The sequence below is a fragment of the Mobula hypostoma genome, chromosome 3 (assembly GCF_963921235.1).
Source record: "Mobula hypostoma chromosome 3, sMobHyp1.1, whole genome shotgun sequence".
In the NCBI taxonomy this organism is placed as follows: domain Eukaryota; kingdom Metazoa; phylum Chordata; class Chondrichthyes; order Myliobatiformes; family Myliobatidae; genus Mobula; species Mobula hypostoma.
The window spans coordinates 72,627,774-72,653,789 of NC_086099.1; the positions used below are offsets into that span (position 1 = coordinate 72,627,774).

Here is a 26,016-nt window from a genome sequence, read left to right on the forward strand (position 1 = left end):
TAAGATCGGCTTTTTCCAGCAGCCGCTGGCGCACGTACACTGACTTGGTCCCCGTAACGAAGGCGTCTCTCACTAGGAGTTCTGCATGCTGCGCCGCCGTCAGCTCCCGGCAATTGCAGACCCGCACGAGTGTCTGTAGGGCCCGGACAAACTCAGCATTCGATTCCCCGGACCGTTGTTGCCGTGTCGCTAAGCGGTGCCGAGCATAGACGCTGTTTATCGGCCGCAGGTATTGGATTTTGAGTGCATTCATCGCGCCGTCGTAGTTCGGCTGGTTGCTGATCAGCGAATAAACCCGTGGACTGACCCTGGAGAGTAGAACTCTGCACTTCGCTACGGGGTCGGTCGCTTTAATCTCCTCTAGATACGCTTCGAAGCAGGCCAGCCAGAGTTCGAAAGCATTTCCAGCATCAGGCATTTGCGGATGGAGGTCTAATTTGTCTGGTCTCAGATCCTGTTCCATGTTTTAAAATGTACAGTGAATAAAATTGAAGCACCTTCAATTACTCCAAAAGACTGAGGTTTGGTAAAATACTGAAAGGCTTTTATTCGCTGTACAATACGACCTCCACGGTGAGTGTCTGCCCCCGGACTGAGGGGGAGGGGCAAGGTGAACACCTTTATACAGGACTCTGTGGGAGGAGCCACAGGGGCAGTCAGCAGAGGTGTGTGTCCAGACAGGTAACCGAGTTACAACATATATACATGGTTTACCACAGTATGCATTAAGAATAAATTTCCCTTCCCACTGACTTTTACCTGTACTTGTAATCTTTTACATGCCAACAGATAGTGGCTCCCAGAAATGCAGGGGATCTCAGTGTAGTGAAGAGAAGCAATTAAAAAAATTAGCATTAGTTTAAATAAATGTTCTGAAGAAAATTTTTAGAGCCTGATAATCTGCAAAGATGTAGCCATGGAAGTAGTGAGAACATTGGTTGTCGTCTTCTAAAATTCAAGACCATGTAACAATTTCTGTTGCATGCAAGTATAACCACACCAATTATAAAAGAAGGGACAGAGAAACTGAGGACCCAGAGAAGAGCTCGTTGACATGCAATGCAGAAAAAAGTGGATGTGATAACATGGCACTTATTAAGATAAAACCGGGATGAGACAAAATCAACACGGATTTATGAAAGGAAAAGCCAGTTTGATAAGTTCAGTGGAATCTTTTGAAGACTTAACTGGTAGGATTGATAAGAAAAAAGAATGGATGTGGTGTATTTGGATTTTCCGAAGGCCTTAATTCCTTTCCAGAAGGGATAGGTGCAGAAAGAAAGCTCATGGGACTGGGATAATTTGTATGGGAGTGAAAATTAGTTGACGCACTAGAAACAATGCAGAAGTAAATGGGAAGCAACACACATCAAAGTTGCTGGTGAACGCAGCAGGCCAGGCAGCATCTCTAGGAAGAGGTACAGTCGACGTTTCAGGTCGAGACCTTTCATCAGGACTAACTGAAGGAAGAGTGAGTAAGAGATTTGAAAGTTGGAGGGGGAGGGGGAGATCCAAAATGATAGGAGAAGACAGGAGGGGGAGGGATGGAGCCAAAAGCTGGACAGGTGATTGGCAAAAGGGATACGAGAGGATCATGGGACAGGAGGTCCGGGAAGAAAGACAAGTGGGGGGGGGGGAGACCCAGAGGATGGGCAAGAGGTATATTCTGAGAAACAGAGGGAGAAAAAGGAGAGTGAGAGAAAGAATGTGTGTATATAAATAAATAACGGATGGGGTACGAGGGGAAGGTGGGGCATTAGCGGAAGTTAGAGAAGTCAATGTTCATGCTATCAGGTTGGAGGCTACCCAGACAGAATATAAGGTGTTGTTCCTCCAACCTGAGTGTGGCTTCATATTTACAGTAGAGGAGGCCATGGATAGACATATCAGAATGGGAATGGGATATGGCATATCAGAATTCCCCCTTTTCCTTCTCCCTGGGCCTCCTGTCCCATGATCCACTCATATCCCCTTTGCCAATCACCTGTCCAGCTCTTGGCTCCATCCCTCCCCCTCCTGTCTTCTCCTATCATTTTGGATCTCCCCTTCCCCCTCCCACCTTCAAATCTCTTACTAACTCTTCCTTCAGTTAGTCCTGACGAAGGGTCTCGGCCTGAAACGTCGACTGTGCCTCTTCCTAGAGATGCTGCCTGGCCTGCTGCGTTCACCAGCAACTTTGATGTGTGTTGCTTGAATTTCCAGCATCTGCAGAATTCCTCGTGTTCAGAAGTACACAAGTTGAGCCCCATTGGCAAGTGCCCTGGATTTGCAAGTCTGCTGGGGAAGCCGAAGAACTAATGTCTACAAACCTATGAGTTTGCTGGAGCCCAAAGAAGACAACCTGTGCTGGGGTTATAGGACATTTTGCTATTGTTGGTGTGTCACTTGGAACGTTCGGTTTATTATTCTGTGTTGCTCTGCCAAGCAGAGTGGTGTGCTGTGATGGCGCTAAAATGCGCAAATTCTTTGGTGCGTTGTTTGTTAATACAAATGACACACTTCACAGCATGTTGTTCTGATGTATATGTGAGTAATAATTCTGAATCTGATCAAAATGGCAAACAAAATTCTAGATTTTGCCTCGCTAAGGCTGTATGATTGTAGCAAGACATCTTTATTTCTCTACTCAAAACCTCTAGAAATGAAGGAAAACATACCATTTACCTTTTCACTTCCTCGCTGATCTGTTGTGTCTGATGTACAAGGATGTGCAAGTCCCTTTGCTGATCAAAATTTCATGCCATCAGGTTGGAAGCTACCCAGTCGGAATGTAAGGTGTTGTTCCTCCAACCTGAGTGTGGCTTCATCTTTACATTAGAGGAGACCGTGGATAGACATGTCAGAATGGGAATGGGATGTGGAATTAAAATGTGTGGCCACTGGGAGATCCTGCTTTCTCTGACCGACAGAGCGTAGGTGTTCAGCAAAGCGATCTCCCAGTCTGCGTCGGGTCTTGCCAATATATAAAAGGCCACATCGGGAACACCGGACGCAGTATATCACCCCAGCCGACTCACAGGTGAAGTGTCGCCTCACCTGGAAGGACTGTTTGGGGCCCTGAATGATGGTAAGGGAGGAAGTGTAAGGGCATGTGTAGCACTTGTTCCGCTTACACGGGTAAGTGCCAGGAGGGAGGAGGGAGATCAGTGGGGAGGGATGGGGGGGATGAATGGACAAGGGAGTCACGTAGGGAGCGATCCCTGCGGAAAGCAGGGAGGGGGAGGGAAAAATGTGCTTAGTGGTGGGATCCCTTTGGAGGTGGCTGAAGTTACGGAGAATAATATGTTGGACCCGGAGGCTGGTGGGGTGGTAGGTGAGGACCAGGGGAACCCTATTCCTAGTGGGGTGGCGGGAGGATGGAGTGCGAGCAGATGTACGTGAAATGGGGGAGATGCGTTTAAGAGCAGAATAGACGTAAATGGGACTGTCTTAGGGTGGTAGGGTACCTCGGGGAATTGATGCTTGAACACCAAGTAATCGCAATGCACTTCGATGATTTGAATATAGGATTAAATATAATTTCTAAGTTTTCCTATGATGGAAAACTGGGTAGAAATGTGAGGAGGTGCAAATAGATTCCCAGGCAATTTATATAAAGTTGAGTAAGTGGTTGATTACATGGCAGTATGACCTAGATTAATGTGAAGCTGTTTATGTTTGGTAGGGAAGATAGAAATGTAGAGAATTATGTAAATAGGGACTGGGAAATTTTGATCAGCAAAGGGACTTGCACATCCTTGTACATCAGACACAACAGATCAGCGAGGAAGTGAAAAGGTAAATGGTATGTTTTCCTTCATTTCTAGAAGTTTTGAGTAGAGAAATAAAGATGTCTTGCTACAATCATAGTCTTAGCGAGGCAAAATCTAGAATTTTGTTTGCCATTTTGATCAGATTCAGAATTATTACTCACATATACATCAGAACAACATGCTGTGAAGTGTGTCATTTGTATTAACAAACAACGCACCAAAGAATTTGCGCATTTTAGCGCCATCACAGCACACCACTCTGCTTGGCAGAGCAACACAGAATAATAAACCGAACGTTCCAAGTGACACACCAACAATAGCAAAATGACCCCATTCCTCCCTCCCACACACCTACCTGCCCACGCACATTCAAAGTCCTCTAACCCCAGCACAGGCTGTCTTCTTTGGGCTCCAGCAAACTCATAGGTTTGTAGACATTAGATCTTTGGCTTCCCCAGCAGACTTGCAAATCCAGGGCACTTGCCAATGGGGCTCAACTTGTGTACTTCGGAACACGAGGAATTCTGCAGATGCTGGAAATTCAAGCAACACACATCAAAGTTGCTGGTGAACGCAGCAGGCCAGGCAGCATCTCTAGGAAGAGGTACAGTCGACGTTTCGGGCTGAGACCCTTTGTCAGGACTAACTGAAGGAAAAGTGAGTAAGAGATTTGAAGGTGGGAGGGGGAAGGGGAGATCCAAAATGATAGGAGAAGACAGGAGGGGGAGGGATGGAGCCAAGATCTGGACAGGTGATTGGCAAAAGGGATATGAGAGGATCATGGGACAGGAGGCCCAGGGAGAAGGAAAAGGGGGAATTCTGATATGCCATATCCCATTCCCATTCTGATATGTCTATCCATGGCCTCCTCTACCGTAAATATGAAGCCACACTCAGGTTGGAGGAACAACACCTTATATTCTGTCTGGGTAGCCTCCTACCTGATGGCATGAACATTGACTTCTCTAACTTCCGCTAATGCCCCACCTCCCCCTCGTACCCCATCCGTTATTTATTTATATACACACATTCTTTCTCTGTCTCTCCTTTTTCTCCCTCTGACTATACCCCTTGCCCATACTCTGGGGTTTCCCCCCTGCCCCTTTTCCTTCTCCCTGGACCTTCTGTCCCATGATCCTGTCATATCCCTTTTGCCAATCACCTGTCCAGCTCTTGGCTCCATCCCGCCCCACCCCCCGTCTTCTCCTATCATTTTGGATCTTCCCCTCCCCCTCCCACTTTCAAATCTCTTATTAACTCTTCTTTCAGTTAGTCCTGACGAAGGGTCTCTGCCTGAAACGTCAACTGTACCTCTTCCTAGAGATGCTACCTGGCCTGCTGCGTTCACCAGCAACTTTGATGTGTGTTGCTTGTGTGCTTCTGATTGACTTTTGGCTTCAATCTGGATTTCTAATCTACCTTCGAGCTTCAATCTTCTGAAGCAACCCAGAACTCACCGATGACAATGAGTGAGGACCTGAGCTCCGGACCCCTGGCAATGGGACTCTGAGCACTAGACATCAAAATGTGTCTTGCAATTCACATATCTAGTGTGTCTCTGACCCGACTTGCAATCACATACTCATTGCTGACCTTTCAACATGGAGCAGACGTTTACACTGTGGCCTGACCTCTACCTCCAGATATCCCTGCCCTTAATCCATAACTTGATCTCTAACTTCCCTTTCTGTCCCCAAAATATCCCTACGAATCAAATAAAAATGGAAAAAAACTAAGATATCCTTGCCAATGATGGAGTACAGTGAATTTTTTACACACTCATATCTGGGCAGCAGGATTGCCATGTGAGGCAAAATTGCATTTAGTAATAACTTACATTTGCAAGACTAATAAGAGATCTCATTCAACATATGAAATCCTGACAGGATCGGACAGTCGGCATACAGGAAGATTTTTTTTTTAAGACTGCGGATGCTTGAAATTTGAAATAAATGGTGTCAATAAGACTGAATTCAATTCAATTCAAGATTAATTGTCTTTCAACCATGCGTGAATACCCATGAATACAACCAAATAAGACAGCATTACTCCAGAGCCAAGGTGCAAAACAGTACCCTCAGTCACACATAGCACATACACGATAACAAGCAAATATTAGATATTAGTAAAATACAGTCATGCCAGAAAAAACTAGGTCAGACCCTGAATTCATTTATGCTGCCCGAAATCTACAGTCCACCACATAGAGCCTTGTCTTCTGCTGAGCAAACACTGAAGGTCTGGCCTTATTGCCACACCACACTACCCCTGGTGAAGTGCACAGGCTTTGATGCTTCTCACCTGGTGGCTGTAGATAGGTGGCACTGCAGCTTGAGGCCTAGTCCTTGCTACGACCAGGACTACGCAGCTCCCCCACCATCTGCCCCTGCTGTCTGCCAATAAAGCAGTAAATTGGACTTGCAGCATTCCACGTTAACAATATCCAAAAGGGTTTCGCAATTCCAAGAAAAGCAACTAAGACAATCACTCTCTATTAGACTACATGCCTCCTTCGCTTACTAACTCCTCTGAAGCTTCTCTGATGCAAGCAGCAGCACGATCTGCACAGTCCAGCTCCTTCAGGTTCTCTGTCAATGAGTAACTCGCTGATGGGATAGACCTGCATTGCTTTAAGATCTTAATGTACAATAGGGTCTTGCAATTAACAATGGTTGTAGGGACTGAGATGAGGAGGAATTGCCTCACCAAGAGAGTGGTGATCTGTGGAATCCTCTACCAAAGAGGTCTGTGAAAACCAAGTTGCTGAACTTTCTAAAGAAAGACCCAGTTGGAGCATTAGAAAAGGACAGATATGTGGTTGTAAGGTAAATGATTGGGCGTAATCCTACTGAAGGGTGGAACAGGTCTGAAGATCCAAATGGCTCCTCCCACTCTTATTTTTCTAATGATTTGAGATTATAATTTGTATGCAGCAGGCACGATGTATTGTTGAACTTAGTTGTTCTGTTTCTCTATTGAGCTAGACTTGTTCATTTGCCATCCTGGGTATTGGAGTTGAGTTCCCAGTTCTGAAGAGCATGAATAAACCTGTTAAATTATTATAAAAAATATGCAGTTGTTTTGGTAATCTCTGATGTGGTTCAGTACAACACAAGTTGAACCTCCTGTTGCCATGTTCAGACAACTTCAATGCAACCCAAGATGCTCACCAAGCTACTTACTATAATTTGATGAACTTGAAATAAGCAGGAGAAGATGTCATTTGTGTGGGTAAGAAAAATCTATGGATTCATGAAATCTGAAAGAAAAACAGGAAAAAAATGCAAGAAACGCAAACCATATGAGTAGAGGTCTTGAGTTCAGGCTTTGTTTCAGATTTCCAACCTGCGTTTTATTTTGGATTTTCTCACTGTTCGTCTAGGGTTCGTTTGCAGGCGTGCATTGAAAGACGAATATTTGTTATATGGCAGAAACTATGTATTCTTTTCCAGATTTTGATTTTTTATGGAATTCAGCTATTATACTAAGTAGTAAATTTTGATAGATGTTGGCATATTTGATGGAATGTTGTAAACTATATAAATCTGCTTTACATCGTAGCAGGCTTGAGCGTGAGTCTGATCTTATGTTTCCATTGTAAAATCATTTTGTAATATGCTTGTGAAAAGCAACATAGACCAAGCTTTGTCAGATGCTGATATGTTCATTTTAGTAAATTAAATGCTGAATATTGGAATTGTCCTTCATGTTTCTTTCATCGTGATTCATGTTAGATTGACCTCCTTTGCTAGAGTATGATGCCTGAAAACCAGTCAGTCTTGTGATTGGTGTGTCTTGTGTTTGCTTAATTTGAGCAGCTAGATTTTAGAATGTTTAAGTTCCCTGGAAATGGCACTGATACAAGAAGCAAAAAGGTTGCTGAATGTTTTCGAATAGCTGAGCCATGTTAAGGAAGGCAGAGGAAAAAGTGTGATTATTTATAGATAAATATATGGAACTAAAATTGGAAGAAGTGGTAGGGATGTCAAGCTTTGAATAGCACATTGGTCACCCATTGCACATCAATCCACTTTTCCTTTCCATTCACTATTTGGAAAAGGACAAATGGACACTGAGTGAAATAGGCAATAGTCCATTTGCTTCTGAAGCATATGGACAAGGGTGAAGGGAAGGGGTTAGTAGAGAAAATTTTAATTTCCCAGTCTCAGATAGGTAGTGCTTGTGTCAAATATAAATTCTTAATAGATTGAGGTAATGATTAGGCAGTCATCCCGCTCCCAGCAGATGAATTAGCAGTCTACATATTTTGCCAAGACTAACAGCCTCTCATCTAACTTGCCTTGCTGATTTAGTTCTGACTGACTGGCTTTACACACTTAGGAAATGTTGCAGATGAATGGAGTTGGGGAAAGGTCTTGGAGAATTCATACCAAGATCATTGTGTTTTTTTCTCAGAAATTAATCACTGTGTCTTGTGCCATAATGGCACAAGCAACAGTATTTTAAATAATGTTAGAATATTTTTCTTTCCTATATTTTTATTAGTTTCTACATAGAAGAATTCAGAGTACAAGAAACTATACATAAAAGGTCAAAAAAGATTTTTTAAAAACTACCAATTACATTATATATATTCATAATAACAATTTCATTACCCGGTATTCATGTAAGTTAATCAATAGTTATATTGAAATATACTAATTTATCACAAAAAAAGAGTCTAACCCCTACCAAAGCTGAAGCTGTTTATTAAGGAGAAAAAAAGGGAAAATACCTTCTATATAATAAAAATTAATAATAGCCAACATCTGAATTTAAACAACGAATTGAAGATTTTGAAAGTTTTGAAAATAATTCAGAAAGGGTCCCCACAATGTTTGATAATCTTGACGAGATTCAGAAATTGAACAATAAATCTTCTTTAAGTCTAAGCATGACATTGAGCATGAGTAGGAGGGAAAAACATCTTTCCATTTAAACAAAAGTGCCCTTCTAGCTATATGAGAGCTAAAGGCCAAAATATGTAAATCAGATGTCTTCAGCTTGATATCTTGTCCTGCAGCAATACCAAATAGGGCCGTCAGAGGATTAGGCTTAAAATTGACTTTGAAAAGTAAAGAAAAAGTTTGAAAAACTTCCTTCCAGTATTTTTCAAGACTCGGACAAGTCCAAAACATATGAATTAATGAAGCTTCTTCAATATTTACACCTGTCACAGTAGGGAGATATAACCGAATAAAAATGAGAAAACTTATCTTTAGTCATATGGACTCTATGTACCACCTTAAATTGTGGGAGGTGGTACATAGAATATTTTTGAAAGCCTTCCAACTTCTTTGAAATGAAGAGCCAAGCATAATACATTCCACATTGTCTAACTGTTAATGGGGTCTTCATAATTTATTTTATTCCATGTATTTTATGTGGGGGTTGGGGGTCAAGCACCATTTAATGTTCCTTCCTAGTTTTTCTTAAAAAGGGTGGTGGTCAGTTACTTTACAGGAGCTGGGCACTGTTTGTAAAGAGAGTACTATCATTGTTAAAGATTAAAAAACAATGGATACTGTAAACATGAGCTTAAAATGGAAAATGCTGATAATACTCAACAGGTCTGGTAGCATTAATGCAAAGGGAAGGAGTCCTGTTGTAGGGTCTTGTCCCAAGATGTTAACTGTTTATTCATTTTCATATATGCTGGCTGACCTGCTGAGTTCCTTCAGAATTGTGGGGGTGCTTGTCTGGATTTCCAGCATTTGCAGGATCTCTTGTTTATACTTTAAAGTCCCATTTGCCTATGTTTGGCTTTCCTCTCCATGTACCTGTCCAAATGCCTTTTAAGTGTCATGGTATCTGCTCAACCAACCTGTATCTGGCAGCTTGATCCATATACACATCCCCTTCTATGTGAAGAAGTTGCCCTTTGGGTCCTGTTTAAATCTTCCTCAACTCCCCTTCAACATACGCTCTCTGTTTTCCTCCCATCAGATTCTTTCTTCTCCAGGTCTTAACCTTTACCACCCACCTGGCTTCCCCTATCACTATCCAGCTGGACTCTTTTACCTCCCCCACCTTCTAATTCAGACATGACACCACTTTCCCTCTCAGTTCTGATGAAAGGTCTTAGCCTGAAATGTTGACTATTTATTCTTTTCCATAGATGGGGCCTGACCTGCTGAGTTCCTCCAGCAATTTGTGTGTGTTTCTCTCTCTTTTTGATTCCACTTTCCTGGGAAAGAGACTGTGTACATTCACCTTCTCTATACCCCTCAAAATTTTATACACCTCTGTAAGTGGACACTTTTAAGGAAGTTTTTTCAGTCTGATGTTGCTCTATCAAATGTATTCCTTTCTGTCGTGACTTAATAAATTCAGCACTGGTCCAAACCTTTTCACCTTTATCTGTGATACAGTGAATGTCCTCCACCATTTTGATAGTTTATAATTTCTTGATCCCATCTGGTTCATATTCATCATAGGCCTACAATCCCTTTACACCTCCAACCCACATAGGAAAGCCCAAGGATCTTTCACTTCTTCTTTGAATTGACACCAATGAGAGTTTTGGACTTGAAATATTAATTCTGTTCCTCTTTCTGATCTGACCTACTGAGTGTTTTTTGCACTTCATTATGTTTTTCTGTAATGCCACAGTGCTATCAAATGGAGATTTCAAATTAAAGTTATTGAAAAAGCAATAATAACTCGTCAAGTTAGGGTGTTGTCCAAGTTAAAATGACTTATGGAATTCATATGTGATGTATAGTGTTGATCTGTCTCAAAACTGTACCCTATAATTTCATTAGAGAATGAGTACTGCACATCTTAATTTTCTGTGTATCTGTTCCTATGTGGCTTTGTGTGCTTTGTAATTGGATAATTAAAAATGAAATGGAAATAAAATCAATGCTTCAGCTTCACCGCAGAATCCGAACGAGAAAAACAAGAATGGATTGAAGCTATGCGAGGATCAATAGCAGAAAGCCTCTCGGATTATGAAGTGGTAGAGAAGATCTGGTTCAATGAGTCCAACAGAAACTGTGCAGATTGCCGAGCACCTGATCCCGAATGGGCATCCATCAATCTTGGAGTTGTCATCTGCAAAAAATGTGCAGGTAATTGTGGAAAAAAAAAAGCAAAGTACTTAAATCATACCATCTTGTACAGTTGAAAACATTTGCAGATTCCTATAATGGCCGCCATAATTTTGGTGTAACATCAATGAGGTCCTGTATTAACTATTTTGCCAAAACAATAGTGAATCCAAGCAGTTCCCCAGTATTCACCTTTGGAATGCAGTTCCTGGAGGTCAATTTTCCACTTGCTTTTATGTCAATAACATCAATATGTTCTGTTACAATGGACTAAACCAATGCAGAAGAACTGGAAGTTCTTTAAATCTTTTTATTGAATAAGTATACAAAAAGGTAAGCCATATAGGCACTAATACACTGTTAGAATATAATAAAATTACAGAAGATATTAATACAAAAAAAATACTACAAACAATGTAATTTAAACATAACATACTAAGGTAACATAATAGTATACTAATTTTTATATATATATCAATAGAGAAAAGGAAAAAAAAAACCCAAAAAAACCCACCGTGCAACTAACTAAAAGCAAAGCAAAGCAATGGGCTAACTTGAAACCAAACAGAGTTAAACTTAAAATCACGTCCTCAATCCCGACCTCCATTAAAAACAGTAAAAAAAACAAGAAGGGTATATATTACATTAAATGAAAATATTGAATAAAAGATCTCCAAGTCTGTTCAAATTTAAATGAGGAGTCATAAAGATTGCTTCTAATTTTCTCCAAATTCAAGCATAATATCGTCTGAGAAAACCAAAAAAAGGTAGTTGGAGCATTAAGCTCTTTCCAATGTTGTAAGATACATCTTTTCGCCATTAAAGTAAGAAATGCAATCATTCTACCGGCTGAAGGGGAAAGATTACTGGAAATTTTAGGTAGTCCAAAGATAGCAGTAATAGGGTGAGGAGAGATATCTATATTCAATACCTTGGAGATAATATTAAAAATGTCTCTCCAAAATGTTTCCAGAGTAGAGCATGGAAGTTCTAAACTTAAGTTTGTTAAACCTCAATCTACATGTGTTCATCTTTTCTGTGATCTTCAGCACTGGATCAGGATTCACTGTACACCAACAGAGCTGCTTGTCAGTGCAGCTTGAAATTCTGACTGTGTGCTAATACCTTCTGTAGAAAATTGGTCTCATTTTCACAGTGCATGTTTCTAAGCTGCTTCATATTTTAAAGACTTTATTTGCTGAAACTGACTAATGTACAGCAGCTGATCATTGAGTGGAGCAGTAACTATGGATTTACTAATTTTCTGTGATTTCTGAATCAAGTCCCTCCTTGATGAAGCACTGGACACTTAATTAAAATGCCTAGTTTTTAGGAAAATAATTTTCAGCTCTACTAATAAAACTAAGCCATATTACTCTTTATAAACGTTTATTAGTGAATGGGAAAAAAAATGGCTCTAATATTGCGTCAACTGGTTGAGGGTTTTCCCATTTGTATTTTTACAAGAGAATTTTAATGGGTATGTAAATTGTAATCTGGCCTATATATTTGCACATCATATTATGAGTGCAGCCTAACTGGAAATTATTGCCACTTTATCTGTTTATTGTTGAATCTTGTTTATTTTATGGTCAAAAAGCCTCTGGTAAATTTTGTTCTAAATTAATTATCTTTTGATTTGCTATTATTTTTCCTGTCTGTGGAAAAGATAGTTTAGTTTCTCAGTCAACTGAAAGTGATGCAAAAGAAACTTCTTGAAACTTCAATGACTTTAGGAATGGTGCAGTTTCATATATTTTTTTCAATGATCCATTTTTTAAATGTTCAGTAATATGTACTGGTTAAAAGATCAAAAATACACTGGTAGAGAAAATCAGCTCTTCTAACTGGGAATAGACTTAATTGCACCACCAAAATCTTTTTCTTTGTCATGTCTAAGCAGACATTCCTAAAGTGTTTTGGTGTTATTTGATTGAACTTTTATTCAGGTCAGCATCGATCATTGGGATCGAATATTTCCAAGGTTCGTAGTCTGAAGCTGGACATTAGTATTTGGAGCAATGAACTTGTTGAGGTAAGAAAGTCTACCCTGTACAGAACAGATGGAGTAAAAGAAAAACAAGCTTCTGTACAGATTAATGGAAAATACGAAATTGATTAGTCATGGTCAAATGTCGGAGCAGACTTGATGAGTCAAATAGTGTAATTCTGCTCCTATATGTTATAAAAGTTACACCTGGAGCAATAAACTCATCTTTTTGTGGTTGATCCCATTTTTTATCCAATCTTCTTCAAGTTCTTATTAAGAAATGAGGATTTCCTGTCCTGTCCTGTCCTGTCCTGTCCATACTGCACCAACCGCTGCCACTGGGCTAGAGATGTGCAGAGCAATGTGTGGTTAAGTGCCTTGCTCAAGGACACAACACGCTGCCTCAGCTGAGGCTCGAACTGGCAACCTTCAGATCACTAGTCCAACGCCTTAACCACTTGGCCACACCAAGATTTTAGTGACATCATTTGTGATCTGTACTTAAAGCTATTGTACGAACATAAACGATGATGATGATGGGAAAGAGAAAGCAACAACTAGTTTGTGTGGATGAATGGTAAATAATCTCCTTTGTGCCAGCTTCAAAATTTTGCAGACTTTCAACATCTCTTCAAACCTTAACCCATATGAATGTGTCCATATGTGTTCAGAATGTGTGTTACATTACTTTTGCCTCATTACGGAGAATTCAGTATCCTACTGCAATAATATTACATGTAGGAAAGTCCATGCTACCTCTCCAAAGACCTCATCATCAATACTTTTTGCAATTAAATTAATCTTTTGTTGTGTTTAACTTGAAAACAGCAGCAATCAATTTCAGTACCTCTTTAGTATATGCACTCATTTAATTTTTGTTATAATCTCAGATCTAGTTTGCTTACTGTTAAAGTGAGTTTAATTCTATTATCCATCAGTAGATCTGCTGTGGTTCACAGAAATGCAGTGATGAAGTATAATGAAGATTTCAAAGATTTTCTCGGATTAGTAATTCAACTTCCATAATATATTAAGGGTTTAATATTACTCTTCCCTCCTCACTAGTTTTGAATTCTCCTGACACAGTTCTGTAGCCGCCTCAGAGAGATGTTTACATATTCCAACTGATCGTTCAGTCAGTAGAGTGAAAAGTATGAATTTTAATAATTGACCACTGAATTTGGACGCTGCAGATATGGTTAGAAAAATGGCAATTGAAAATGTCCAAGTAACAGTGAATAAGTCAAGCTAAGATGTGCATTGTGATAACTTTGTTCTTGCCAATGACTTAATAATTAGAGCTGCACCAACAGTCATAATTGTTTCATGATTCATAAATTGAAGTGCTTTTAGTTTGCAGTATTAACGGTACACAATGTGAAATGTGTTATGGTAGTTGTGATCCAATTCCTAGCAGGTGCTCACAACACATTTTTGGCACCAACTTAGTCCTGTTTAGCATTCTGTTAGGCGCTTAGTCACTCGCATACCAAAAAAAAACAAAAGATCAAAGATAAGCATCATATAATTGAACTGAATATAATGGTTACCTATTGGCCGCTGTTGAATTAAATGACAAATCCATATGCTTTCAGAGTTGCACTGTCAGTTTAAACATATACATATCATACAATTGTTATAGTAAAGTAAATGGGATTAAACTCACCGGGTTTTTGGTGCTGTAAGATGAATTGGGTTGATGTTCTTGTACTAAGTCATGTCTCCATTGTTTCCACTGGATTGATATTGTCAGACAGCCAATATTGCTCATAATATTGAAAAGTACTCAGCTGTTTTACAGGCTATCATCTAACAAAATTTGAAATGAAGTGTCATACGAGATGACAAGGCAGGTTAAGTCAACTCTGGTCAGAATTAGGGTTTAAGGAATGCCTGGGGAAAAAGCTTGGAGAGAAAGGAAATGTCAGGATGGGGAATGCATAGGAATTATAGGGAAGGAACCTCTGAGTTTCAGCCTTGGTGACTGAGGAGGTATTTGCAGAAAGAGGAACAGTTACGCTTGGAGATATTCAAGAGGCCTGAATTGGAGGGGCATATAAATTTGTGAAGTTCTTCAAACTCTGCTTCCGAAATTCAGTCATGTTATCCATTTTCCATTTTGAAAAAAAATGCTGAAATTGTGAAACTTTGGATGGAATTTTCAACTTTCTCATGGGGAAAAAATGAATTGTAAATTCATATTCAAATTCAAATTGGATAATGAATTGGAAATTGCTTAAACATCCTGCACTAAAATCAAATCCAAATTGGTCCTGATTTGTAACTGAAAGTCAGCTTAATATTGACCATTTTTTGTCTCTTGCTGAAATTTGGGGTCACAGCAACTATGCTAGTTTACACACAGAGCAGGTCAAATGTGAAAGCTGAATTCAACCAATTTCGAACCGGAAGTATAATTGATAATTTGAATACTGAAGTTAAAAAGGAATGAAATTTTCCAAATAATTCAGATATTTAAATGCTGTTTCCTTTGTTTGAATCGCAGCTTTTTATTGTGGTGGGAAATAAAACAGCCAACAGCTTTTGGGCAGCAAATCTTAAACCAAGTGAAGAGCTGGATATGGATGCTCCACCAAACCAACGTCTCGAATTCATCACGCAAAAATATAAAGAGGGAAAGTTTCGAAAAAAACTTTCATCGTTTCTAACACAGGAAGCACTTAACAAGGTAGCGCACTTTCTCGCTAAGCAAGTTCTGCATTATTTGATGATCAGTGTTCTCCCTGAATTAAGGTTTTATTTTTTTGTTAAACAGCTTCACAAGTTTATTATTTGAATCATCCATTCTTTCTCAAAAAGCAAATAAAAAGAAGCTGCAGGTACTTGATTTCTGTGCAGGAGCAGCAGTCAATGTTTCTGTTCTGGTCTGGAGGAACATTGTTTCATTGGCAGTATAGATGTTTACAGTTGAATAGTAATAACTTAAACTTGAACTATGAAAGATCATTGACCTGAAGAGTTAATACTGTTTTTGTCTCTACACAGATACTGCATGACCAATTAAGTGTTTCTGTCACTTTATGAATTTGCTATATTGATTTGATAGTAACTCTGGGTCTTCCACCAAAGAGTTCTCAAATATACTGCTCCCTCTCTCCCAATATGTTGCCTGCCATTACTAGCTATGAGTTGAATTGTCAGATTGCTTTTCTCTGTATAAAATTCATTTTCGCTATGCCTCTACACAGTAAATGTAATGACAAAATATTTTGAAAGTCATCCTTTTCAAGAATAATGTCATTTCTAAAAGTTACATTGGTACTATTTATTTTTCCAAAAGCAGAAAGATTCCTTAAAAGTACCTTTTTTAAATAGACCATCCCATCTCTTTCTATTGGCCTTCAAACTAATATTGTATGTATATAAGTAACACACACACACACACACACACACACAATGATGGAGGAACTCAGCACTGTTCTTCATAAATCAATAGAGTATTGAGTACTGGAGATGGAATGTTATGTTGAAGTTGTAGAAGCCAATTTTAACCAGAGAGTGGCGAATCTGTGGAATTCATTGTCAGAGGCGGCTGTGAAGACCAAGTCAATGGGTATATTTAAGGCACAGGTTGATAGATTCTTGATTAGTCAGGGTGTGAAGGGTTATGGGGAGCAGGCAGGAGATTGGGGCTGAGAGGGAAAATGGATCAGCCACGATGAGATGGTGGAGCAGACTCAATGGGCCAAATGGCCTAATTCTGCTTCTATATCTTGTGGTCTTATGGTGTAAGGCATTGGTGAGGCCTAATTGGAAAATTGAGTGTACTTTTGGTCAGCTGCCGACAGGATGGATAGCAATAAAATGAAATTGTGCAGAGAAACAAGGATGTTGCCAGGACTTGAGGACTTGAGTTATAGGGAAAAGGCTGAATAGTTTAGGTCTTTATTCCCTAGAGGGTAGAAAAATAAGGAGGTGCTTGATAGAGGCACTGAATACAAAATTATGAGGGGTATAAATAGGGCAAGTGCAAGCAGGCTTTTTCCACTGAGGTTGGATGAGACTAAAAATTGAGGTCAAGGGTTTAGGGTGAAAGTTGAAATGTTGAAAGGGGAACCTGAGAGGGAACTCCTTCACTCAGAGGGTGGTGATAGTGTGGAGCAAGTTGCCAGCACAAATGGTGAATGCGTGTTCAATTTCAATTTTTAAGAGAAATTGGATACATGGATGGGAGGAGTATGGAGGGTTATTGTCCAGGTGCACGTCAATGGGACTAGGCAGCTTAATACATTGTTTGGCAAGGAGAAAATGGGCTAAGGGGCCTGTTTCTGTGGTGTAGTGCTCTGTGACTAATTTGTAGATACCAGAAATCTTATGCAAAATCATAATGGCCGTGAGTGAGGAGAGGGTATTTGGTATCTGTGGAGAGGAGAGATGAATAATGTTAGTTGGGAAGTAAGGAAAATGCTATAATAAGGGATGTTGTGGCAGGGTACATAGAAAATAACTATAAGATTGGGTGGAGTCAAAATGGACTTGTATAAGTTTGAAAGGTTTGACTGAAAGGTGGTCTTTCTTTAAAGAGAGATTACGCAGACTAAATCTATAGTCTCTTCAGTTTATAGTAACTTGATGCGTCCTCAATGAAATATGCATTACTATTATGGAGTTTGACAGATATGATTCTACTTAGACTGAACAGAACAGTTTCAAAATAATAATTCGGCCGGTCAGGTTGGAAATTTGAAAGGACTTCTTTCCAGATGCAGTGAATCTTTAATTTTCTGCTGAAGAGTTGTAAAGGATCAGTTGCTAAGTACGCTCAAGAATAGAATCAAAAGAGCTATGTATATTTGGAAAATTGAGGCATATAGGGTTAGCAGAGAAACAAAAGAAATAGAAGCAGGATTTGGCTTTTTGACTCTTTATGCCTGATGCACCACTTAGCATAGGTGTGGCTGCTAATTCTTTTACCACAGTTGCCCTCACCTGCACTAACCCATATCCTTCAGTTTCCCTTAACATTCAAATGAAATCTGTTCCTCTCTCAAATATATTTGATGACAGATAATCCATAGCTCTCTGTGGAAGAGTATGCAAAGGAATCTCTGCTCTCTGGTTCAACACATTTCTGCTTGTTACTGCCATGAATGGCTGGACTTTTATTTTAATACCGTGACCCCTGGTTCTGTGCACCCTTACCAGTGGAAATGTCCATCCTTTCAAGCTGCTTAAGAATTGACAGATATCAATCTGATCACCTCTTTTAAATTTGATAGCATAAACAGAGCCCACTTAAACTCCTCTTGGAGAAAAACACCACCCTTCCCTATCCATTGCCTGAAGATTCAGGAATCATTTGCTTCATTGTCTCAACAGCAAATATATTCTCTCAGATTGGGGGATCAACTGTACACAATATTGTTGATTTCATCTCTCTGGGACCCAAACTACTCAAAGCAAGATCCCCATATTCTCAAATCCCCTTGCAATGTATTCCAACATGCCATTTGCTTTGTTAATGCTTGCTGAAGCTGTGTGTTAACATTCACTGATACTTGTACCGAGAATACCTAGGTCCATCTGAACACCAACATCATTCACACAAGAAATTTAAAAAATACATTTTTTTGTCTATCAGAGTAAGTGATCTCACATATTTCCATGGTTTCCATAACGTGTCCTTGTGTTGGCGCGTGGCCAAGTGGTTAAGGTGTTCGTCTAGTGATTTGAAGGTCACTAGTTCGAGCCTTGGCTGAGGCAGCATGTGTGTCCTTGAGCAAGGCACTTAACCACACATTGCTCTCTGATGACACCGGTGCCAAGCTGTATGGGTCCTAATGCCCTTCCCTTGGACAACATCGGTGGCGTGGAGAGAGGAGACTTGCAGCATAGGCAACTGCTGGTCTTCCATACAACCTTGCCTAGGCCTGCACCCTGGAAACCTTCCAAGGCGCAAATCCATGGTCTCATGAGACTAACGGATGCCTATTAATAACGTGTCCTTGCTCATTCACTTACTCAAAGATAAGATTAAAGACTTAATAGATTAGCTTTATTTGGCACGTATATTTCGAAACGCGGTGAAATGCATCATTTCATCAAATCAAATCAGCCTGCAAGTGTTCACTCGCTTCTGGTGCCAACATAGCATGCTACAACTCGCTAACTCTAACCATACTGTACATCTTTGGAATGTGGGAGGAAATTGGAGCATCTAGAAAAAACCTACACAGTATTCAGGAGGACATTTCAACTCCTTACAAATACTTGTGGGAATTGAACCGCAATTGGTTATCGCTGGCATTGTAAAGCGATGTGTTAAACACTATACTACTTTGATATCTATATCCTGTCTGAAGCTTGCTGCATCCTACTCGCATCCCGCACTACTGCAGAGCTTTGCATTATTAGCAAATTTGCATGTGTTGCACTTGGAACTCCCATCCAGATATCAATATAAATTATAAGCCACTTTAGCAAAGATACTGACCCTACAGCATCTCATGTGTCGCAGCCTCTCAAGCTGAAAATGACTCATTTATTCCAACTCTTTGCTTTTGGTCTGTTAACCTCTCTTCATTCCCAGCCAGTATATTGTTCCCAATGCTATGTGCTGTAATTTTGTTTTATAATCTTTTTTGCAGCATATTCACAAGGCTTTTGTGGAAGTCCACATACAATGCAGTTGATTCACGCTTGTCTACTTTGTTTACAGCTTGAGATCAAAATAAATTTTTCAAACACAATTTTCCCATTTGATAAATTGATGTTGAATCCAATTCCGTTAGTGTTTTCCAGGCTGTTGTTACCATTTTCTTCAAAGTTCAAAGTAAATTTATTATCAAAGTACATAAATATCACCATATACAACCCTGAGATTTGTTTTCTTGTGGGTATTCACAGTAAATCCAATAACCAGAATAGGATCAATGAAAGACCAAACCCAACAGGGCTGACAACCGGTGTGCAAAAGTTAACAAACTGTACAAATACAATAAGAATGAAATAAAAATAATAAATAAACAATAAATATCAAGAACGTGAGGTAAAGAGTCGATAGTTCATAGGAAATAAGTCCGTAGGTTGTGGGAACAGTTCAGTGATGGAGCAAGTGAAGATGAGTGAATTTATCCCCTTTGGTTCAAGAGCCTGTTGGTTGAGGGGACATAACTGCTCCTGAACATGTTGGTGTGAGTCCTGAGGCTTCTGTACCTTCTTTCTGATGGCAGCAGCGAGAAGGGAGCATGTTGTGGGTGATGGGGGTCCCTGACGATGGATGCTGCTTTCCTGTGATGATACTCCATGCTCAGTGGTGGGGAGGGCTTTACCTGTGATGGATTGGGTCATATCTACTACTTAGTATATACTTAGCTGCTGCAAATTTTTCTTAAGTACAATTATGTGCTGGGCCCAGGACTGGTCTGCTGAGATGATAACACTGAGGAATTTAAAAGTTGATTCTGACATCTCCTGTCTGCTGAGTTAAAAGATCCAGTCTTGGTTTTATTGTACAGCAGAATAGGCGCAAGATGCTGAACAGAAAAAAAGGATCTTTGGGTAATCAGAAATTCTCTAACAATCAGATATTTTTGTGGTAAAACCACCAGTATCAATATTGTATGCTTAGTTTGTACTTGAGCTCTGTTTTGTCATACATTGGTTTTCTGTCTGTAGATTTGGTATTTTACTTTATCCTATAATTGTGCCATTGCATGCTGTATTCTTAGTAATGTGCTCTACCTCTTTGTGCATATGCAGGCCTTATGTCAAGCTGTCGTGAAGCAAGACATCTTAGAGACTCTGTCTCTCGTTTTCAGTGGGGCAGATGTCATGTGTGCAACAGGAGAAGCTGCTCATTGTACACCTTACCTGTTGGCACAGAAGGCTGGGCAGCGATTGCAAATGGAATTTTTATTTCACAATAAGCTCTCAGGTAAAACAGTTATGTTAGAAGGTTGTATTTTCTACGCATTATGATATAATTTTGATTTTGTGAACTTGTTGGGTGAGCAATATTATTTTTTAAGGATAGATTAGACCACTGATTTTTCAAATGTTGATTATTATTTGAAAAAAAACTACCGTGCTCGTGAGGCTTGGTTCTTCCTGTGAAACATTGAGCTTTTCATAACTAACCTAGTCCTGTGAAGGAAAAAAAGTAGGAGACCTTCGAGGAATGTAAATCTCTGAAGGTATCTGTATAATTAATTACTTTTATTAATAGGAATGCAGTGCCTTTATTTTGTGATGAGAGAGAAATAAAAGCACCAATTCCTTGTGCAAAGCAGAGGCTGAGCTTCCAAGTGTTTGACAGCTGGATATCAAAGCCTTTTATAAGCAAAAGCTACGCCAGGAAGCTTTAAATCTATCTTCTCTAGTGCTTTTATACTGTAACAATGTTACCTATGAAATATTGGGGAAAAAAGTTGAACTGTCTTGTTTGACATTCAATGCTTTATGTTTCATGGCAGACCATATTTACATTGAGAAGTCATACCCAGGCTGGTTAAGACTTAAAACTAGGCTGGATTGATATTCCACAGGTGGGATACTCAAAGCCAGCCATGAGAATACTGTCCTTTGATCAGCATTGAGGAGTTGGCTGTGTGCCAACCCGTGTTTCATGTAGAATCAGGGAGCTTTGATAAACCTTTGTAAAAATACTAAAAGATGAGGAATAAAGCTTTTCAGGCGGCCTGTTCGACCCTAGGAGTGGGTGAAAATTTTGAGTCGAGTTGTTAATTGACTAATAGAATGGCCTTATGAAATCATATACTTTATCTGAACCAATTCTGATTGTTTGATTTCTGTTGCTAGTTCTTCCAAAGATTGATTCATTGTCTGAAGCTGGCACTCATTCTAATAATTCACAGTCCACCTTTCTATGTGGTTTCCTGTACAAGGCTGTCAACACTACCAAAGCAATCGTTGAGAAAAGATTGAAGGAAGGTGAGTTATCTCTTAACAGTTTTTAAAGTGTTGATTGATTATATATTTGGAGCTTACCTACAACCAGATATTGAGGATCTCAGCAGCCTAAAAGATTTCCTTCCATGGGAGAACATAACTCAGATTTATTGCCAGCATGGCTGTATTGCTAATATTATTGATTTAACCAATTTCTACTGATTGCACCGGGCACTTTTTTACCAGTATGTTATGCAGATCTGCTTTTGCCTCCACCTCCATCTGTGCTGTAAGTTTTATAATTTACCTTTAATCAAATCAAATTTGTGATATCAACATTAGCATTTGTTAATCTGAATGTGAATTGCTTTCCACAGTTTCCATTCAGCATCATTGTATGTGGATTCATATCCAGACTAAAGAAATGAAGGAGTAGGTGAACGCAGTACAGTTGGATCTCCATTTTATCACAACTTTTCAGAGGCAGTGGTGGTAGAGTTTACTCCTTACGTCCATTCTCCTTTGGCTGAGGGCATATGCTTATACTAAATAGCCGATATTGCTAAATCATGTAACCATGGCTGCACGTAGAATCAGTAGTTTCAGCAAACTTGCTACACCTAATAGGAGTGCATAAAAGGTGACGTTATAAAATGCATAAAAATCGCAGCATAGATCATAAATTATTACACCACAATATAGAACCTGTATACAGTATAGATCCTGGATGTCAACAAATCCAGAGGATCTATTTTGGACCCAACATATTGATGTAGTTACAAAGACAGTGGCTATAGCTCATTCAGAATTTCATGGAATTTGGTATGTCACCAAAGGTACCATGGAGAGAATTCTAACTGGCTGCATTACCGTGGGGTAAGGGAAGTGAGGGTGGCATAGGATTGAAAGAAACTGCAGAAAGTTGTTAACTCAGTCAGTTTCATCATGGGCACTAACTTGCAAATCACTCAAGGAGCAATGCCTCAAAAAGGTGGCATCTAATATGAAGGACCCCCATCAGCCAGAGCATGCCCTGTTCTCAAAGTTTCAACGGTTAATTTTTTTGTCAAAGTATGCATGTACAATACAACTCTAATATTCGTCTTCTCCAGATAGCCAAGAAATACAGAAAGACTATGGAGTTGCTGAAAGAAAAGACATCAACTCCCCCCCCCACACCAGCATGAAAAAGAAAAAGAAACAAAAACTGCAAACCCCAAAATCCCCCACCACTCCCCTGCAGAAAAACAGTGACAATAACAATTCCAACCCCCTCACTTGCAGAAAAGAACAGTGATTCACAGTTTTTATTATTGTATATTGCAATATGCTGCTGGCACAAAAGCAATAAATTTCATGACATATGCTGGTGATATTTAATCTGATTGTGATTCTGACATAGAATATTACTGCACCGTACAGGTCCTATGGATCACAATGTTGTGCTGATCTTTTAACCTACTCTAAGATCAATTTAACCTTTTCCTCCTACATTGCCCTCCATTTTTCTATAATATATATGCCTATCCAAGAGTTTCTTAAATGTCCCTAATGTATTCAACTCTACTATCACCCATAGCAGAGCGTTCTACACATCCACCACTTGTGTAAAAAAAATCTCTGACATACCCTCTATACTTGCCTCCAACCACATATAAATTTTGCCCCCACATCCCTCATATTAGCCATTAACACCCTGAAAAAAGTCTCTAACTATCCACTCTATCTCTGCCTCTTATCATATTGTATACCCCTACCAAGTCACCTCTCATCCTGAGAAAAGCCCGAGCTCACTCAGCCTATCTGGTATGCTGAGCTGTTTGCTGATGTGGGTTTAGAAACTGATTTGTGTGATATAGCTCTCTCTTTATCCTGTATGCAAAAACAATTCAGCATGAATTCGATCACAAAATGCAGTTGTAACTTGTTGCCTATCAATGTGATTTTGATAAGGAATTTGTATAGTTATGATGTGGCTACACAGGAAGTACATTGTGTAGAGCACACAGTTGATGTTTTGCCATGTGCCACCTCAGTGAAGTTGAAACAGTGCTAGTTAAAGAGATCTTTGTTCACTTGTGGATTTAATTAAAGGGGAGCTCATTCCATTGAATAGGACTGAAAGCTGCAGCTGTGGCTTGGAGTGAGTTTCAGTGAATACAAAACTTAATATTGGAAACGAGTATGTAGATGCTAGAAATCTAGAGCACAAAAGATGAGTTGGAGGAACTTGGTGGATCAGGCTACATCACTGAAGGGAAATGAGCAGTTAACATCTCAGGTTGAGGCCCTTCTTCAAGACCGGAATGAGGGGAAATAACTAGTTTACCAAGGTGGGGGGAAGGGTGGAGCAAGAGCTGGCAGGTGAGTAGCAGATTCAGGTGAGAAGGTGTGAGTGGGATTGATGGAAGAAGCTAGGAGGTGATAAGTAGAAGTAGTAAAGAGCTGAAGAAGATGGAATGTGATAGGAGAGGCCAATGGAATGTGGATAAAGGGAAGCTGGAGGGAGAGGAACCAGTGGGAGAATGTGTTGATGATGCCAGAGCAAGAGGCTGGGGAAAGGAAAAGATATAGGGTGATATGGACAGTGGGATCAAGAAAAAAAAAGGACAAATAGGAATGGTTACTTGAAGTTAGAGAAATCTATGTTCATGCTGTCAGGTTGGAGATACCATGAAGGGATGAGACTTTATTCTGCATCTGACCTCAACTCAGCAGTAGTGGGGGCATGTGGGAATGGAAAATAGAATAAAACTGGCTGGACTCCAGCAGAAACTGGATAGTGCAGCAGACAGAGAGAAGTCGCCCAGACTATGTAGAGGAGGCTGTACCAAGAGCATCAGATGCAATAAATAACAGCAATGAATTCCCATTTGAAGGTTAAGGATGGCCTTTCCTTGTGGATTTTCTACTGAGCCTTCAGCATGAGGTAAGCGAGGAGCCAAAAACACGGTCTCCATTGTAGCACAAGGCAAAGAAGGATAAGTAGGTGATTCCTACCCAGGTGGGCTTTGCTCACAAGAACCGTCCGGAAATCCTGCTCCTATCTCCAGCCCTCCAAGTTTTTCAGGAGATTAAGGGTGACCATTACTGGTAGGCAAGGCTGTACTCAAGCACTAGGATCTATATGCATCTGCCTGTGAAGGCCAAGGTAATACTTTTCGGTCCCTGGATCAATTGGGCGATGATAGGTGGGATCACATGCCTACCTGTTATCATTGGCATTGATGGGATATTTAAAGTACCAGTTGTTGCTCAACCTCCTGTTTTGTGACTTCCCTCATAGACAAATAAACGATTTAGTAGAGGTTAAAAGTAGTGTTCTGACCAAGGGGTGTGATACCAATGACGTGGAGATGCAAGGCACTGGAAATGCTAGAATCTGGAGCAAAACACAAATGGCTCCATGAATTCATTGAATCAGGCAAAATCTGTGGAGGAGAATGGACAGTGCTGTTTCAGGGGGCACCCTTCTTCTTGACTGAAAGGTAGACAGGAGCCAAGTCTCAACCTGAAACATTGATTCTCTATTTCCCTCCACAAATGCAGCCTGACCTGCTAAGTTCCTCCAGCAGTTTGTTTTTAGTTATTAGTAAAGGGCCTTTATTCACAAGCGCTTTAGAATTGTGCACACATATATCTGCAAATTGCTTCCATAGCAACAAACAAATAAAGGAATGATTGCTGCTTTGTTCTCCCAGATGTGATTAGAATCTGTAGCTTGGAAAATGTTGCTGCCCATTTCAATTTTCTATTTATTTGAGGCATTTTCCATGAGTACCAAACTATATTCAGGAAAATATGAATACATTTTTTGCAAGAAATATTATCTTGAATATGGTGAATTTCAAATTGAAGTTTCAATGTTCTCTAATTATAAATAAGGCATTATTCTGAAATGCAATCCTTTATTATCCTTTCATTGTAATGATTTCAGTTCTTTTACATGCCCGTCGAAACTTTGAAATAGATGAACTCCAATGTAGCTATTGCATCGACAAGCTTTGAACACTTGCACAGTGATTTGTTTCTGTATATTTCTAATGCAGCTGAAAGCTTTATTAATTAAAGAAACTCCCAGCTAATGGAATTGATACCGTTAATGAGATCAGATGCAATTTTGGTAGGAGACATTAAGAACTTCATGTGTTAACTGTCGCCAGTCCTCTTTCATTGGCCACACCCATCATCCGTTGCAGTCAGAGAGTCATAGAGAACTACAGCACAGAAACAGGCTCTTTGGCCCATCTAGTACATGCTTAAACTATTTTATCTGCCTACTCCCATTGAACTGCACCAGAACCATAGCCCCGCCCCCCATAATCCTAATACCCATGTACCTATGCAAGCT

At 39.8% G+C, this 26,016-nt stretch overlaps 1 protein-coding gene across 3 annotated transcripts in view; it reads left to right on the forward strand.

Annotated features, from left to right (window-relative positions):
* The window catches only part of arap2 (ArfGAP with RhoGAP domain, ankyrin repeat and PH domain 2), a 396,901-nt gene that overhangs the window by 203,720 nt on the left and 167,165 nt on the right, over positions 1–26,016 (forward strand). For all 3 annotated transcript variants that reach the window (XM_063043320.1, XM_063043318.1, XM_063043319.1), the window contains 5 exons: positions 10,626–10,825; positions 12,754–12,839; positions 15,301–15,483; positions 20,517–20,691; positions 21,576–21,707. In XM_063043320.1, the coding sequence (XP_062899390.1) occupies positions 10,626–10,825; positions 12,754–12,839; positions 15,301–15,483; positions 20,517–20,691; positions 21,576–21,707 (776 nt within the window). The remainder of the gene's footprint in view (positions 1–10,625; positions 10,826–12,753; positions 12,840–15,300; positions 15,484–20,516; positions 20,692–21,575; positions 21,708–26,016) is intronic.